Consider the following 14,221-nt stretch of genomic DNA (forward strand, 5'->3'; position numbering starts at 1 on the left):
GCCAGTCTACAGTGAACATGATAGTCCTTTTCTCTTGCCTGAAGGTGAGTAGGTTAAGCAAGACTGTCAGCTTCATATGCCAAGGACTATGGGAAATATATGTTGTAATATGGGAGAATGTCATTCTACAGCAGTTGGAGTATTCACTAATAATTGTGAGGTGTTGTGCATCAGATCATTTACATAGTCTGAGGAGGAGCAAAATCGTACAAGAGTATGATTCAAGATAAACTGTGCCTAAAGAAATGCTTATGGGTATATTAGCTGTTTTCTGTGAACCACTGCAATGAGTTTTCCCTTATCTCCACCCAACCTCCACCTTCAGGAATGTAGAATGACAAAGAAATACAAATAGCTTAAAGGAGGTCTGCCTGTCTGAATGGAAAGGTTTGTAAGGAGACAGGATTAGGGCACTCTGTGGAAGTGTCAGGCAGACTGGGCAGGAGTGCTTAAAGGAATTCGGCTTGTAGATAGTATTCACAGAAGTTGGAGTCCAGCAAATTAAGCACAAGTGAAGTTAAATTTCTCTTTCTCAGTGGTTTACAGCTTGTGATCCATGAGTTGCAGCTGGCTTTTGGACTACATCAGGAAAGTTCGTATAATGCTGCATTATGATCTTATGTATGTGAAATTTCCAAAGGGCAGTGCCTGCAGCGGAAATTTTTTGGGATCCCAAAGCTGGTAAAACCCCATTTGTGTGTTGTGTTCCTCTCATTAGGATAATTATATGTTTGGTTTTGAAAAGGCCAAACAATGAATCAGGCTTTAAAATGGAAGAGCTGTAGGTGTTCTCAGAAACTTGGTTAAAGCATCTGGGTGTGAAAGATGGATGTGGCAGTGTGACTCAGCATGCCGCTGGGAGTGGGAGTGCCCAGAACACCTTCCAGGGGCATGACAGATGAGACCTGCTCCTGCAGAGTGTGCATTCAGACAGACCCACATGTAGGGCCAGATACGCCCTTCCTATGGGAAAACTTTGCTAAACTGTGGCTTGCCTCCCAGGGGATGCTCTGGAAACCCTGTCCCCTGGAAAACTGAAAACTGGGCTGGGCTTTAGGAAAATATGCAATGGGGGAAGAGTCTGATACTAGCCACAGAGATAAGCTAAGCTAGTGATAGTATCTTATAGTCTTACATCCCAGGCACACTCCCAGGGCATGGTTCTTCTAACTGCAGGTTGAGTTTTTATTTCCAGCATTCTGCTTCATACCCAAGAATCCTTCTGGCATTACTGAGGACCAGGGTGTGTAGGGGAAGTTAAATACTAGAATAGAGATATATCCTGAAGATCAGAGAAGCGAGTCTGCCTGTGTCAGGTGGGGATGTGCATTCTCCTGGGGGTGTGTGTCTGTAACGCCTATTACCAGCCTATTACCAGAAGGAGAAAATATCCCTTTGTGTTTATTCTTATTTAGCATTGTTTACACAGAAAATGGAGAAACACATCTTTAACCATCATGTACTCTTTAAAATTATGTCAGTACACCATGCAGCGCTCATTCTGTAAACATCTACTCCACCATGTGGTCTCTGGAAGCTAATGCTCTTCTGCTCTGTATGGCCACTTGTGCTCAGCCTGGGGCACGCTGCAGTGGTTATGTTAAGCAGCCTTTGTGAAGGTTTCCAGAGCTCTAAATTAAAAATGCAGAAAGCTGGGGAGGGGGAGAGACAGTTGGAAGGGGGGATTCTCTGTAGCTGAAGTGTTAGCATGTCTTGCTGCCTAATTGCCTTAGAACACGTGGGCTTGAATGAACCCTCTTTAATGAATAACAGGCAAATGCATAAATTGTAAACCCCGAGCACCCCAACGGTGAAATGCACACTAATGACGATTCTGACTTTGATGGCAGGTGTAGAGCTGATTTGTAAAATGTCGTGAATATACCAGGTTTAAAATTACACATTTATTAAAAGAAGCAAGTCTTCCATGTGCTCTCCTTGTATTCGGTCTCGCACTGCACACCTACCCTTCCTGCACGATATTGCAGGCTGCAGTCTCACAGCAGTTTCTTGCTATAACTCTCGCTTCGACAAAGTACAACAATAGAGGCCAATTACCCTCTGTCTCCACTCTTATGGCAATAAGCCTGAGGAGGGGGGATAAAAATGAGTGCACCCCCTCCCCTCAATACCTTTTCAATTTCAAAGCCTAACCCTGTTGGTAGTGCCATTTGTGGATTTGAACTCCCTGGCTTTGTGTGCGGCATTATCTGGAGATTCACCTGGTACTGATCCAATGAACCAATGCAACCTTACAAAGCTGAAGGGAAGAGTGTAGAGTTCTCTTTGTAATAAATCATATGCCATGAAAAAGGATTTCTTTAACTCCTTTCCTCCATTATTCTCCATATCTCACCTTGTGGAAATGGGTCTGTTAGTGAGAGACTTAGACTCACATAGCAGGAAAAATGAACAGGGGAGGGAGAACTGAAGTGACAGGAAGGCAGAGCTCCTGGAGGTTTCTATAACTTGGAGATTCCAGAAAAAAGAAGCACAGTCTGAAAGAACAGGAAGCAGCTCTAAAAATAAACCCAGCACAGGCCTTGGTACTAAACCTTTCTTAGCTCTAGAAAGGGACAAGGATGTTTTCATTAAGCAGCTGCACAAGAAATCCTTAAAACCAGTGATAAGTTAAGCCTCCAAAGGCAAGGAGATTCCATCCACAGAATTGCCCAGCAAGCTGAATGCTGGTCTGAACATCTTTGGTTTTACCGAGTTGAGCTGGTAACCTCTTGAGATCTGGCTGCCTCCCAAGGAGGGAGGGATGAATACTGCAAAATGTTTCAGTTTTCCATTGCAATTTTGAAACTCATTTGCTTTGACTGAATTTGCACTGTGTTTATGTAAATTTATAAACACTGTAATAAATTTATCTACTTACAGAAAATAGAAATTTCACAAAAAGGCTGCAGAACATTTGTGAAACACAAATTCTAATTCGACGAGTATAATCACAGAACCTGATTGAAATGTACACTGAATCACAAAGCAGAAGCATAGTATGTGGTCTATAAATCTAGCAAACCCTGACGAGCATAATCCAAAATTCAAACAGTTGTTAACAGCTTACATATTTTAAATTACATACATGTCGTTTTTTTGTGGTGGCAATGACTGTGACTCACAACCCAGGTTTTCAGAGTATGAATGAGGACCACAGTCAGGTAATAGTACCAGTTTGCTACTTTGGTTTTTATAGAAAGCTTACTTTCTATGCTATATGTATAGTTTCTATACAGAATTTTATATACATATATATATATATATATACAGTTTTTTCACTACTTCTGATTACACTTTTTTCTAACCTAGAAAAAAGGTTAGAGAGTCTGTGCTAGCATGGAATTCTTATCTGGCTCCATGTCAATATTACCTGCCACACTTACAAGAGCATTCATGGGCATGGCCATTAAAGCCCATGGAATGGGATATTCTCCAGCGTCTTTACTCTGGAAATGTTCACTTCCTCCAACCCTAATTTGGAGGCTGCTTTTGTCTCCTTTCGTACCTCTTGGAGTCTGTCATGTCCCCTGTTTTGTTCTCCTCCATATCCCCTTCTAAAGATTATCCTTAAACAGTTCTTTGATATACTATAGGTTTTTTCCCCTGGTTAATTTTGTACTGAACACATTAGTTTATTTACTGCACAAAATAAACCTAATCTGTAGAGGACAGTTTTATTATAAATCTAGAGAACACTTACAAGTCACATGAGAAACTGCATTGAAGCCGATGACAGATGCAGCCGATGCAGTAAGCAGACTGGTCTCAAATATTGAAGGAGCCTGTATTGTATTAGAAAGCAGTTGTTTCACATTGTAGAGCTGCTCTTTCCAGAGTATACCTATATTTCTACTTTGCCTACCAGGTGCTCGAAGCAGCAGGTAAACAGTTAAGCAATGGAAGCAGCATGCAATGTGTAGTAGAAATGGGCTGGTTTAAGATTGGTAGGTGGAATTAAAAAGCAGTGCAAGAAGCAATTTTTAAGTTATCCTGTACAAGTTCTTGCTTGGGAGGTATTAGCCACAAGGGAGATCACATCATCTGGGAGCAAGAGAATATAACAAATGCAGGATCCGAACTAGGCATGTGGGAGGCTCTTACCATATGTTTTGGTCATGTCCTGATATACGTGAGCTGAGGGAGACAGTTCTACATGTAATAGAGTCAATAATCAAATCTGAAGTACCAAGGAACACAACTTGATGTTTCCTTAGAGAGACCACAAGTTTGCAACAGATGAATAAAGAGAGAATGTAGAAGATACAAATTTGTCTTTAAGCAAAAAGGAAAGAAAAAAGGCTTTAAAATGGAGGGGAGAGGGGGGAGATAAAATTTTACACTGTTCCCAGACTGGAAAGCAATAGTAATGCCTACATCAGAAATTTAATTAATTGTTGTTACACTGATAAAGATGTGATATACCACATCAAAGACTGGCTAAATGGTATTTGGAAATTAATTTGGATTCCTATTAAACAGAGCTCAGAGGAGCTTCCCAAATGAATAACTTGTTTGTCAAGCATTGCTTCCTTCTGTTTATAAAAAGTCTTCTGAAGCAAATACAACTATTTTCAACTGTTCTTGTTGCTTGAAATGCACAATGAGATTCATCACTAACCAGACATTCATGGTACATTCAAATACTGCAAAATAATGCCTTAGTATCTTACAGAAGTTACGTATTGCTTACTTCTGTTCCCTATAGGGATGACTTACATAAAGTTACCTAAAAAGTCTTATATTTAATATTGTCAATCCATATTTGAAATTAAAATTTGCTTTTGGTGCTCTGTAGCTTGGCCACTTCAATGTGCTTTGGAGACGTACACAATCGAAGCACAATGTACTTGTTTTCTGTGGCAGGGGGCTTGGAATTAGATGATCATTAAGGTCCCTTCCAACCCCAACCATTCTGTGATTCATTAGTGTTATTAGCTTTAAGTATTCTTAAAACAAAATGCAAGTGGAAACACATTAACCATAGAAAATATGTGATTTCAGGTTCTGATCTCTTAAGGAAGTTATCCTTTTGAGTTGAGCATACTATTTTCTTGGCAACTGTGACAAAATACAGTAAGATTCATGATGATCACCACAGCTTCTGCTTTTTGTTAAATGAAAAACTCATCCCTGTGATTCTGTTCTTACATCAGTTTTATGCCAGTGTAATTCCACCTATGTCTCTGGAAGTTCTTCTGTTCTTACACTAATATTCGTGAGTTCAAAAGAAGATAGGATTTAGTAGAACTGAGTTTATGTGAAGACAAAAGAAAAAAAGAAAGATATATAAATGTTATATGGTTTGCTTTATAGTGTGATGGAAACAACTTTCAGAGTTGTCTGTAGAACTGCAGCTGTTGGAGTATCCAGAGAAGAAATCCATATGTTCTCTAGACAAGCAGACAAGTGATCACTAAGACAAGGAGGTGGTTTTCTCCAGCACAGAAAGCAATGTGTCTCATCTGTATACCACGTCAGCACTGATTGATAGTGTTGCAGAGCTGGTAGCTGGGTGTTTGAACTCCCAGACAGCCTGATGGTTGAGCTGTCTAAGGCCAAGGAGCATGGCAGCTCCTCCCTGCTTAGCTTCCCAAGGGAATTTTTATAAAAGAATGTCCCGTTAACTTTATAATTTTTGGTTCACAGAAAAACGTTTATTCATCATTTCTAGAAATGAATTTTATCCTCTGGTTTCATCCTGTCACTTTTCTACGTATTTCACCTCTGTCTTGTTTTTCATTTGGGTTTGTATGCAACCATTTGTTTCAGCTGTTAGAGAAGTGAGGATTTTTCTTTCTTTTTGCCAATTAAACTTATGGGGTTTGGTCATCATATTCTTAGAATTTCTATCAAAGGATAGCACTACGGGAGTAAATCTCTATTGTTTGCATAGGTGTGTTTAAAAGATTAAGGCTGAACAGACATTCTTGTAATAGACTAGGGATCAATGAAAGCTCTTCTTTCCTCAAAAAGCTTTAAAGCTTAGCAGTGAAGTTGATTTTTTGTTTGTTTGTTTTAAATATAGAGGAAGTTACATCTTTTCCTGGGTTTTTATTATTTGTGCAGTCTTTCATAGAATTTCTGAGCAAGAATTACCCAAGGTCCCACTGGTCCTAAGTTCAGTTTTAGATGACAGGAGGGACTTCTCTCCCTGCTTGTATTAGAGGCTGCAGATTGTCTAGGTGATCTCTGCAGTAGGTAAAGGATATTTCCCCCTCCTATTTGTGCCACTCAGCTTTTTGATTTCTTCTGTGTTCACTCTAACAACACCCATTTGAGTTTCAATGGGACTTCACAAGGAATGAGATATTATTCTGTGGGACTGGAAGTAGCAGATTCAAACTCAAGACAATGCACTGAAACAGCAGGGCAGGAAGGAGAAGCCAAGGTGGCACACATGCTTCAAGGACTACACGATTTCCTGGCCAATAAGCATTTTAACTTAGTGTCTTGGTTGACTAGCTTTTGTGTAGGCAGTTGCAGGATGGGAAGAGACTAAGGCCCTGGGTTAGTGGAACAATTACATTCATGCTTTAAATCCCTTAAGCACATACTTAATGGCCATTTATTTCAATGCTCTTAACAGCTTTGCTGAGTCAAGACCTAACTGATGGCAAAGTAAAGGCCTGGTGGTGAAGTTTATGAATCATCCTCATAGCTATAGACCCCCAGCTAAAGCACTGGTGAGAAGAGAACCTTAAAGACCAAGGAGGTTCTTCCTGTGGCAAGGTGGCAGAAGGTGAAGGATAGAGCAAGCAGATGTGTTGTTGAGGGGAAGAAGTCTGACTGACCAAAGATGTTTCAGCTGTTACTCTTCTGGTCATGTTATTTCTAAAAGTGCCTATTGCAGCAGGCTTTCTTCATCCTCAGAGGAGCATTTTCTTTGGTTTTTGACCCCGGTACTAACTTGCTTAAATACATCAGCTGCGGATGTATTTCTGCAGCTGAAGCAAGAAGAGGCTACAGCCCATATATGTCATTTGTGTGTGTTTTCTTATATGTGTGTCTGCAGGTGCTCCCTGATGGGGTTTGATTTAAACCGGCACTGGGCAAATCCATCTCCTTGGGCTCATCCAACACTGCATGGAGTGAAACAGCTCATCATTGAGATGTACAACAATCCGGTGAGTGAGGAAAGGTGATGCCAACACAGCTGCTTCCTGAGGTACCGACTCATTGTGCAAGATGCCAGTAATTCTGACGTGGCTTAATCCAGTGGTAAAACAAAGTAAGAGAGAAGCAAGACAACACCACCTCCACTGCATGAGATCAAGGAACATTTGTGTCTTTTAAGTCTTTTTATCATCAGAGTAGAGAAAGCAAGTGAAATGAAGTTCAGCTCAGATTAAATATGGAATAATTCTGAAAGCAGGGCCTAAATTCAGTTGAGCACCTCTCATGATGTCCTGAGCTGGATTCAAAACAGCAGGCCCCCCAAATTGAATTACTGAATGGCACTGATGTTTAATCCAGTGCTCTGGCAGGGGTTGCTCTGTAGCGTGCAGAGCCGGAGGGGGATAATATTTGCAAACATTATATAAACACGCGCGCGCACTCGTGCTCTCTCATAGAAGCAGAGGTGTTCTTGAAGGTGAAATCTTAGCTAATCAGACGAGATGGATTGCAGAGAATATGGAGGAGTGGGAGGGAGGCAGACAGCTATTGAATGTCTGACATCAAAGCGCAGAAGGATTATTGAACGTGGCACCTAAGAAAAACTGCTGAACAAAGATAGAGATTGGGTCGGAAAAAAATCACTGCCAAAAAAAGTAAGAGGAGATTTTATAGGTAATGCTTTTTTCTGTATGGAATTCCTGGTATTCGTCCTTTCTTTTTACTTCCCATCATGTACATTGCTTTGGATCTTTAATTCCCTGAAGTTTTGTTGTTTTTTCATTTTCTTTTCTTAGTGTATAAAAACCCCTGGTTTGCCTAGCTAGTAAAGAAAGAGGATTCTTACCCCTGGCTACATCATTTATAGGATAAGAGCTCCTTTAATTTAACTCCTGGTTCTTCTAATACATCTTGATTGGACTTTTTATCTTCCAGCTGGTAGTGATACCTGTACGGAAGGGCTTTTAGGTACAAGAAAGATAGGTTAATAGATAAGGTCCTTACACACAGAGTGAAATCCAATTGCATGGAAAATATTTTCTTACACGGCTAATTGTTTGGCACAGGATTTGTCTTTCTATTCTGTTTGTGCAGCACCTAGCATTCTGCCTGTGACTAGGGCTCCTAAGCCCTGCTGTATTAGAGTGATGATCATGGAAAGTACAGAAAGCTGCTTTACAGCCAGTCTGGTATTTTCTCTGTTTCCTTCCCCAAACAGCAAGACAATTTTCCTTCTAGATGAAGGAAAGAACATGCAGGCTGCTTTTTTTGAGGAAAAATAGGATTTTTTTTCCAAGAATAAAAAAGGTCCTTAAACATTAGAAGAAGGCTGGTATAAGGAAATGCTTCTAGATAGCAAAGTGACAAATCCTGGCACTATTAAAGGTCATTATCAGTAACATGGGGGGATTCTTTTCAGCTTTGTCCCATTCCAGGGAAGCTTTGAAAGCTCTGGTAGTTCCCAGCTGTGAACTACTTTATTACTTATTGCCTTCATGTAAAGAATGAATTTATTTACTATGGTGGCTAAAATGGAAAACCAAAAGAAATGCTTGGTCAGAGTTGGTCTGAAGTGGAAATGTTTTCTTTCTCCATCTCTCTGCCTCCCACCCCTCCCCAGTGAACAACCTGAGATGAACCAGTTCCAGTTCATTTCCTTATGCAGGAAAGAAAAAGGAGCCTTTCAAATATGAGTGTAACATTTCATTTTCAGGGTTATTTAATTTAGAAAAAAAAAAAGAAAACTATTTAGGAGCCCTTTTTTGGATTAAACCACCAGCGAAGTTCTCGTGGCTCTTCAGAGTTCACTTCTCAGTGAATTAGCTACTCACCTAAAAACTTTCTTGTCTGATTTTATCATCCCCTAGTCCATACCAGCCTGTCTGACAGTTGTAGAGACCCTCAGCGATACAGTGCAGTACATGGGATTATTGGGGTTTTTTTCAGGCAATACCAGATTCTTAGTCCCTCTGATCACAGTGATGTTTGTACGAACAGGCTATAGCCAAAGTGCTGAGACAAAATGGGAAACCATGCCAGCTGCCTCAGAGAGAGGGCATGGGACGGTATATGTGCCATCCTGCTTTATCAGTGACTGTTTTCATTAAGTTCTTGAGATAAAAAAAACACCTTGACAGAGTGCCAAAATAACAACCTGCTTTGAATCACTTCAGGCTGCAAAAGCTTTTAACTGCTTTCCAGTGTACAGTGTAACTTTTAGATGAGTAATACATGATAGATGGTTGGCTGCATACAAAGGTGAACCAGTTGCAGGAGGGCTGTTGTCAGACTGCGACAGATCAGGGATTATGCATTTGAACACATCTGTTCTGCCACCGTCTCCTCACCTGAAGTCTTGCCAGACTGGGGGATATGGAATGAAATAAAACGTAAAGTTCTCTGCAAAATAATGCAATAAAAAAAAATAGCCTACCTCCCTCCCAGTCTAGACAAGATCTGCCGTGAGGAGCTGTCCATGAGAGATTGGATTCTTTAAAGCAGAGGCAGTTCAGCTTCGTGTTGCCATTGCGGAATGGCTCAGTGCTGGCCTTTGAGATGTATTCATTCCCTTAAATCATTTAAGGAAAACTAGCTGCTATAAGAGCATAAAACCACATTTTAAATATTGCCGCATAGGAGGATTTTTCTTCGGCTGCTGCAGTGTGGAAGATAGGCTGTTTCCTTTGAAAAAGGGTTCATTCTGGAGGGGGAGGGTGACTGACACAGAAATAAGTGAAGTGGGTATGAGGTGCACACACAATGCCATAGCTACAGTGATTCCAGCACTAAGTGGTCCAAGGCTGAGTGCTTACTGTAGTTACTGTGTAAAAATAAACCCAAGCACCTGTGGTTCTCTGTCCTGGGTTTTACAGGGTGCTAATTTTGTTTTTAGTGTTTTAATTTCCATAATGACCATATACAATTTAGGAGGGAGTAGATGGGTCAAGAAACCAGAGAATGATAGGAAGCTTTTGATATCCATGTCACTGATTTTGAAACAATCACTCCTGACAGTAAGTCACTGTCATTGTGTTTGCCTATGTGAAGCAAGGGGATATTTGCAGTCGTTTCTAGTGCTGTCAGTCTTGCGGATGAGACTGAAGTGACAGACTTGCTCTTCTAGATCATGTGCTGTTGGCAGAAGACGTTTCTGTCTTTAAGTACCTTTCCCTGCCCATATGCCAATCATCACTGCCTTCCCACCTCTTCACCCAACGGTATGTGTAGATGGTTCCCCTGTCTATGCTGGAGCAGGTTAGCTGCTTTAGCTCAGAACAAACGTATTGTTTAAACGAAGCCATCTGGCTTTTATCTGGAGTATGTCAAAGGATGTTCATGTGAGCTGTTCCAACAGCTAAACTGTGGGGCCAGGAAGTTCTGCTTGGGCATGATAACACACTTCAAGTAGAGGGCTGTTCAGAGAATGAACGTCTATAGCCTAGCTAAAGAATCTCATGAAGCATATATGCACAGCTAGATTTAAAGACGTGAATAATCTGATTGAACTCAGCAGTGTTCCTTGTGTGTTTATGGTTCAGCAGGTGCTTAAATGTTTTGGACTGGGGATAAAGTGCTCAGCACTGGCAAGCTCAGGATATGGATGGTCTACAGAGATCAAACAGTCCTTATCTCTGAGATAACATGAAGCCTCAGAGACAGAGAGCAGCATAATGGCTTGATTGTTGGACAGGTTTCGTGTGGCCATTCAGCACTTTTCCCAACAAGCAAACACACTCTTTAAAACAGATTTAATGAGTGAACTTAGGTAGTGTGTTCACTGCCAGCTCAGCCCCCTCGAGTATGTGCATTGTGGTATGGTCTTTAATCATAGGGGCTCATGTTATTCTCCGAGTTCTCCAAATGGAAAACTTTCACATAATAAGCAGCTATTCACCATTTTGTTTTAGCTTCAGTGTTCATTGTGCAGCTCTGTCCTGTATTTACTGTGTGCTATTCAGATCCTGCTCTGAGGATAGAATTGTTAATCTCGTGGGCTTTTCTGTTTTGCTCAGTGCTATACCCTGGGAGCATTTCAGAAGTGTTAATTAATTATTTGGGGGGAGGACACCCCTGTGAAAGGCAAATACGTTATCCTTGTATGGATAGTAAAAGAGAGGCAGAGACAGTTATAATCATAGCTACCTACTGATTTGACATAGATTATTTAAAGTGCCTGGGATCAGATTTGTTTCATGTCATTCACCAGGGTTTGATACATCTGCTGTCTCATTTCTACCCCTTCCTTTCCCAAGGAAGATTGGGATAGGCTATTTCTGTCATGTGGAGCTCTTAGGACCTAGAAGACAAGGAACAGGCAGTGACTGATCACTTGGGAAGAATCCGTTTCAAGTGATTTGCCCCCCTGAAACGAAATTGCAGAGATGGGATGCAGTGCTCCCGGGCACTCTTTTTGCAACACTCTACTTTGTCTTCTTACTTCCATCTTTCTTTTATTCCACTTATTTTCCATGTCTGTTGTCATTGAGGCTGGAATCCTACGTGCAAATGATTCTTATATTAGACACTGTTCACCTTTGTGTCCTGAGTGACCTGAAAACCTGATCAAAAAGAAAAGACAAAAAGCCGCTCACCTGGGGTGTGCTCATTTATTATCATCTTCTTTGTCATGCACACATATGCCAAAGTTTTACATTTTTTCTGCATAAGCAACTTTTCTGTTTCCATTCCTTCCTTTTGAATGCTTGATGTTGCAGCCTTTGCATACTTTTAATACTGTTCTGGGTGAAAGTTTTGAATCAAAGCAAAACATACAGTTGAAACGAAGTCCCAGCATGCTGAAATCTGAGTCATCTGCTGGGCTGGAACCTTTAGATCCACCACACAGACATCTGCCACGAGAACTGATGAATTAACTGATAAAGGATGACAATCTGCTACTGCTGTGGCCTGGTGTGAGGGAGGGAGAGACACTGCCTGTGGGCTGTGTGGGTATCAGCTGACAACAGATTTTATAGTAAGGAAGGATGAGTAAACATAATACTGAAGGCTTGAGGGAGATATTTAGGGCTGAATGACACCTTTTAAGTTTTTGAGAAGGTGTTTTAAGATCCCATGTGTAGGCTTAGACTTGAACAAAAGCATACGTTTCCAACAGGCCAGGTCAGATGGGTTTTTGAGCAATCTGGTCCAGTGGAGGGTGTCCCTGCCCATGGCAGGGGTGTTGGAGCTGGATCACCTTCAGGTCCTTTCCAATTCAAACTATTCCATGATTCTGTAATTTTCCTGTCTCTGAGGAGGCCTTGGTTTTGATCCAGGTAGACTTGGGTATGCAAGCATTAAGACTACAGATGAATTAACATTTGTCTAATAAATCAATGTAATTCTAGATTCTATGGCAGATTACTACATTCCTTTTCACAAAGAGAATATTTCTACTTTCTTCCAAATATATTGAGCGCACATTCTTCAAGTGCTGTTATCATCTATCTCTATACCCTTTAGGAGCGGATGATAATCCTTCACTAGGGTTGGCTTCCCTGAGTACATAATGCACCTTCACTACTGCAGAAAGACAGTAGTAATAGCTTTGACTGGGGAAATGGCCTGAGCTGATCTCTGAGTTCTAGCTTCTTGCTTTCTCTGCTGATAAACCTTAAGGCAGATGAAGTTAAATGTCGATTGGTGTTTGGAGCAGGTTAGTGTAGCCAGTTGAAAGGAAACACATTTTATCCCTGACAATCTGTAACTAACCGTCACTGCTCTTTTGCATGTTATTCTGACTGACTTTTGTCCTCAGACACTGTTTAGACTGTCTACTGTCAATGCTGTTCTTCAACCTACTTCTTTTCTAGGTCTTCACTACAGCATCCAGCGTGTACTTGTCAAGGACAGAAGTTTTGACAGTGTAGGAGCCATGTGCAAAATGTGGCACTGTGAGAGTGCCCCATGGGCTGCACATCCACCCCCCAACTTTCTTCATTATCATGAACTTTTGTAGTGATGGAAACCAGGATTTTTGTTTCTCTAGTATCCCTAGTTATAAAGACAGTGACATATTTTAAGGAAAGCTTTCCAGTTCCTTGGAAAACTAGGTCACAAAATGAAGACTTAGAAACCTGTATCTGATATTCTACAGCTTCCCACTGTCCCTAATGGCAGCATTGCTTTAGTGACCTCCCCTCATCTCTGCCTTTGGCAGTGCTACATCCTTCACCAGATAACTCCACATTAAGAAAAATGCAGCTGGTCTCCGAGATGCACGGACTTGGCTGGAACGCGACGTAAATTTGATTGTTGTCAGTCCTGCAAATTGTGTCAATCTTAGAGGCTCTACTTCCACTCATCTGGTGAAATGATGTTATTAGTATTATCATCAGTGTGATACTGGATAGTTGGCAAATAAAGCATAGTAACAGATTTTGCAAGGGTTTCACATCACAGTTGTACACTTAGGCTTCTTATACTATAAGCCCACAAGCAGTATTACCTAATCTAACATTTGGATGACTGGAAGCAATTGTTTTCTGTATGAAAATTCTTCTTTTCCCTCATCATCTCCCCTGCTTCTGTTATAAATTGGAGCAGCACAGTGGAATATATTTCACTGGAAAATTATAAGCTGATTCTCATTCCAGCTGAAGCCAGTTTAGATGCTAATAAATGTTTGGAAAGGCTGTGGGTTGGGGTTTGGTGTTGCTCAGAAATCACGCAGAGCCAAACATATCAGCTGAGGTCTGCATCATCTGGTATATGGAGTCATAACAGATTAACATAGGGTAATGAGATCTGTAGCATAACACACTACCTGGCTCCATTTTGCTGTTAGCACAGCTCTTAGACTTCCTTCCCCAGCTAAACAATACAATTGTAATGAATAATCATTGTTAACACAATATTGAATTTTAACAACCTGCTAGGAAGTGATGTTCAGATAGTCCCTTGGATATCCTGAGTTGTCATTTGTACCTGATGGTTTTCACTCAGACATCAAAACAGCTATCATCAGGCATCACATTCTGCCAATAATTCTCAGCCTAATATAGTACATGTTATTCTGAGTTCTTCTCAAGCAAAATGGCCAACGTGCTGCTTCTTAGTTTTCTCCTCCTGAAACTGGAAGAGATTTTACCTCTTCTTATGCAGT

The 14,221-nt window shown here is 40.9% G+C and overlaps 1 protein-coding gene across 1 annotated transcript in view; it reads left to right on the forward strand.

Annotated features, from left to right (window-relative positions):
- The window catches only part of LOC308223572 (BEN domain-containing protein 5), a gene marked incomplete at both ends in the record, with an annotated part of 972,175 nt that overhangs the window by 798,468 nt on the left and 159,486 nt on the right, over positions 1 to 14,221 (forward strand). Inside the window, one exon of the mRNA XM_080622800.1 lies at positions 7,016 to 7,127. Within this exon, the coding sequence (XP_080478926.1) occupies positions 7,016 to 7,127 (112 nt within the window). The remainder of the gene's footprint in view (positions 1 to 7,015; positions 7,128 to 14,221) is intronic.

This window comes from Psittacula echo (assembly GCF_963264785.1).
Source record: "Psittacula echo genome assembly, chromosome: 7".
Classification (NCBI taxonomy): Eukaryota; Metazoa; Chordata; class Aves; order Psittaciformes; family Psittacidae; genus Psittacula; species Psittacula echo.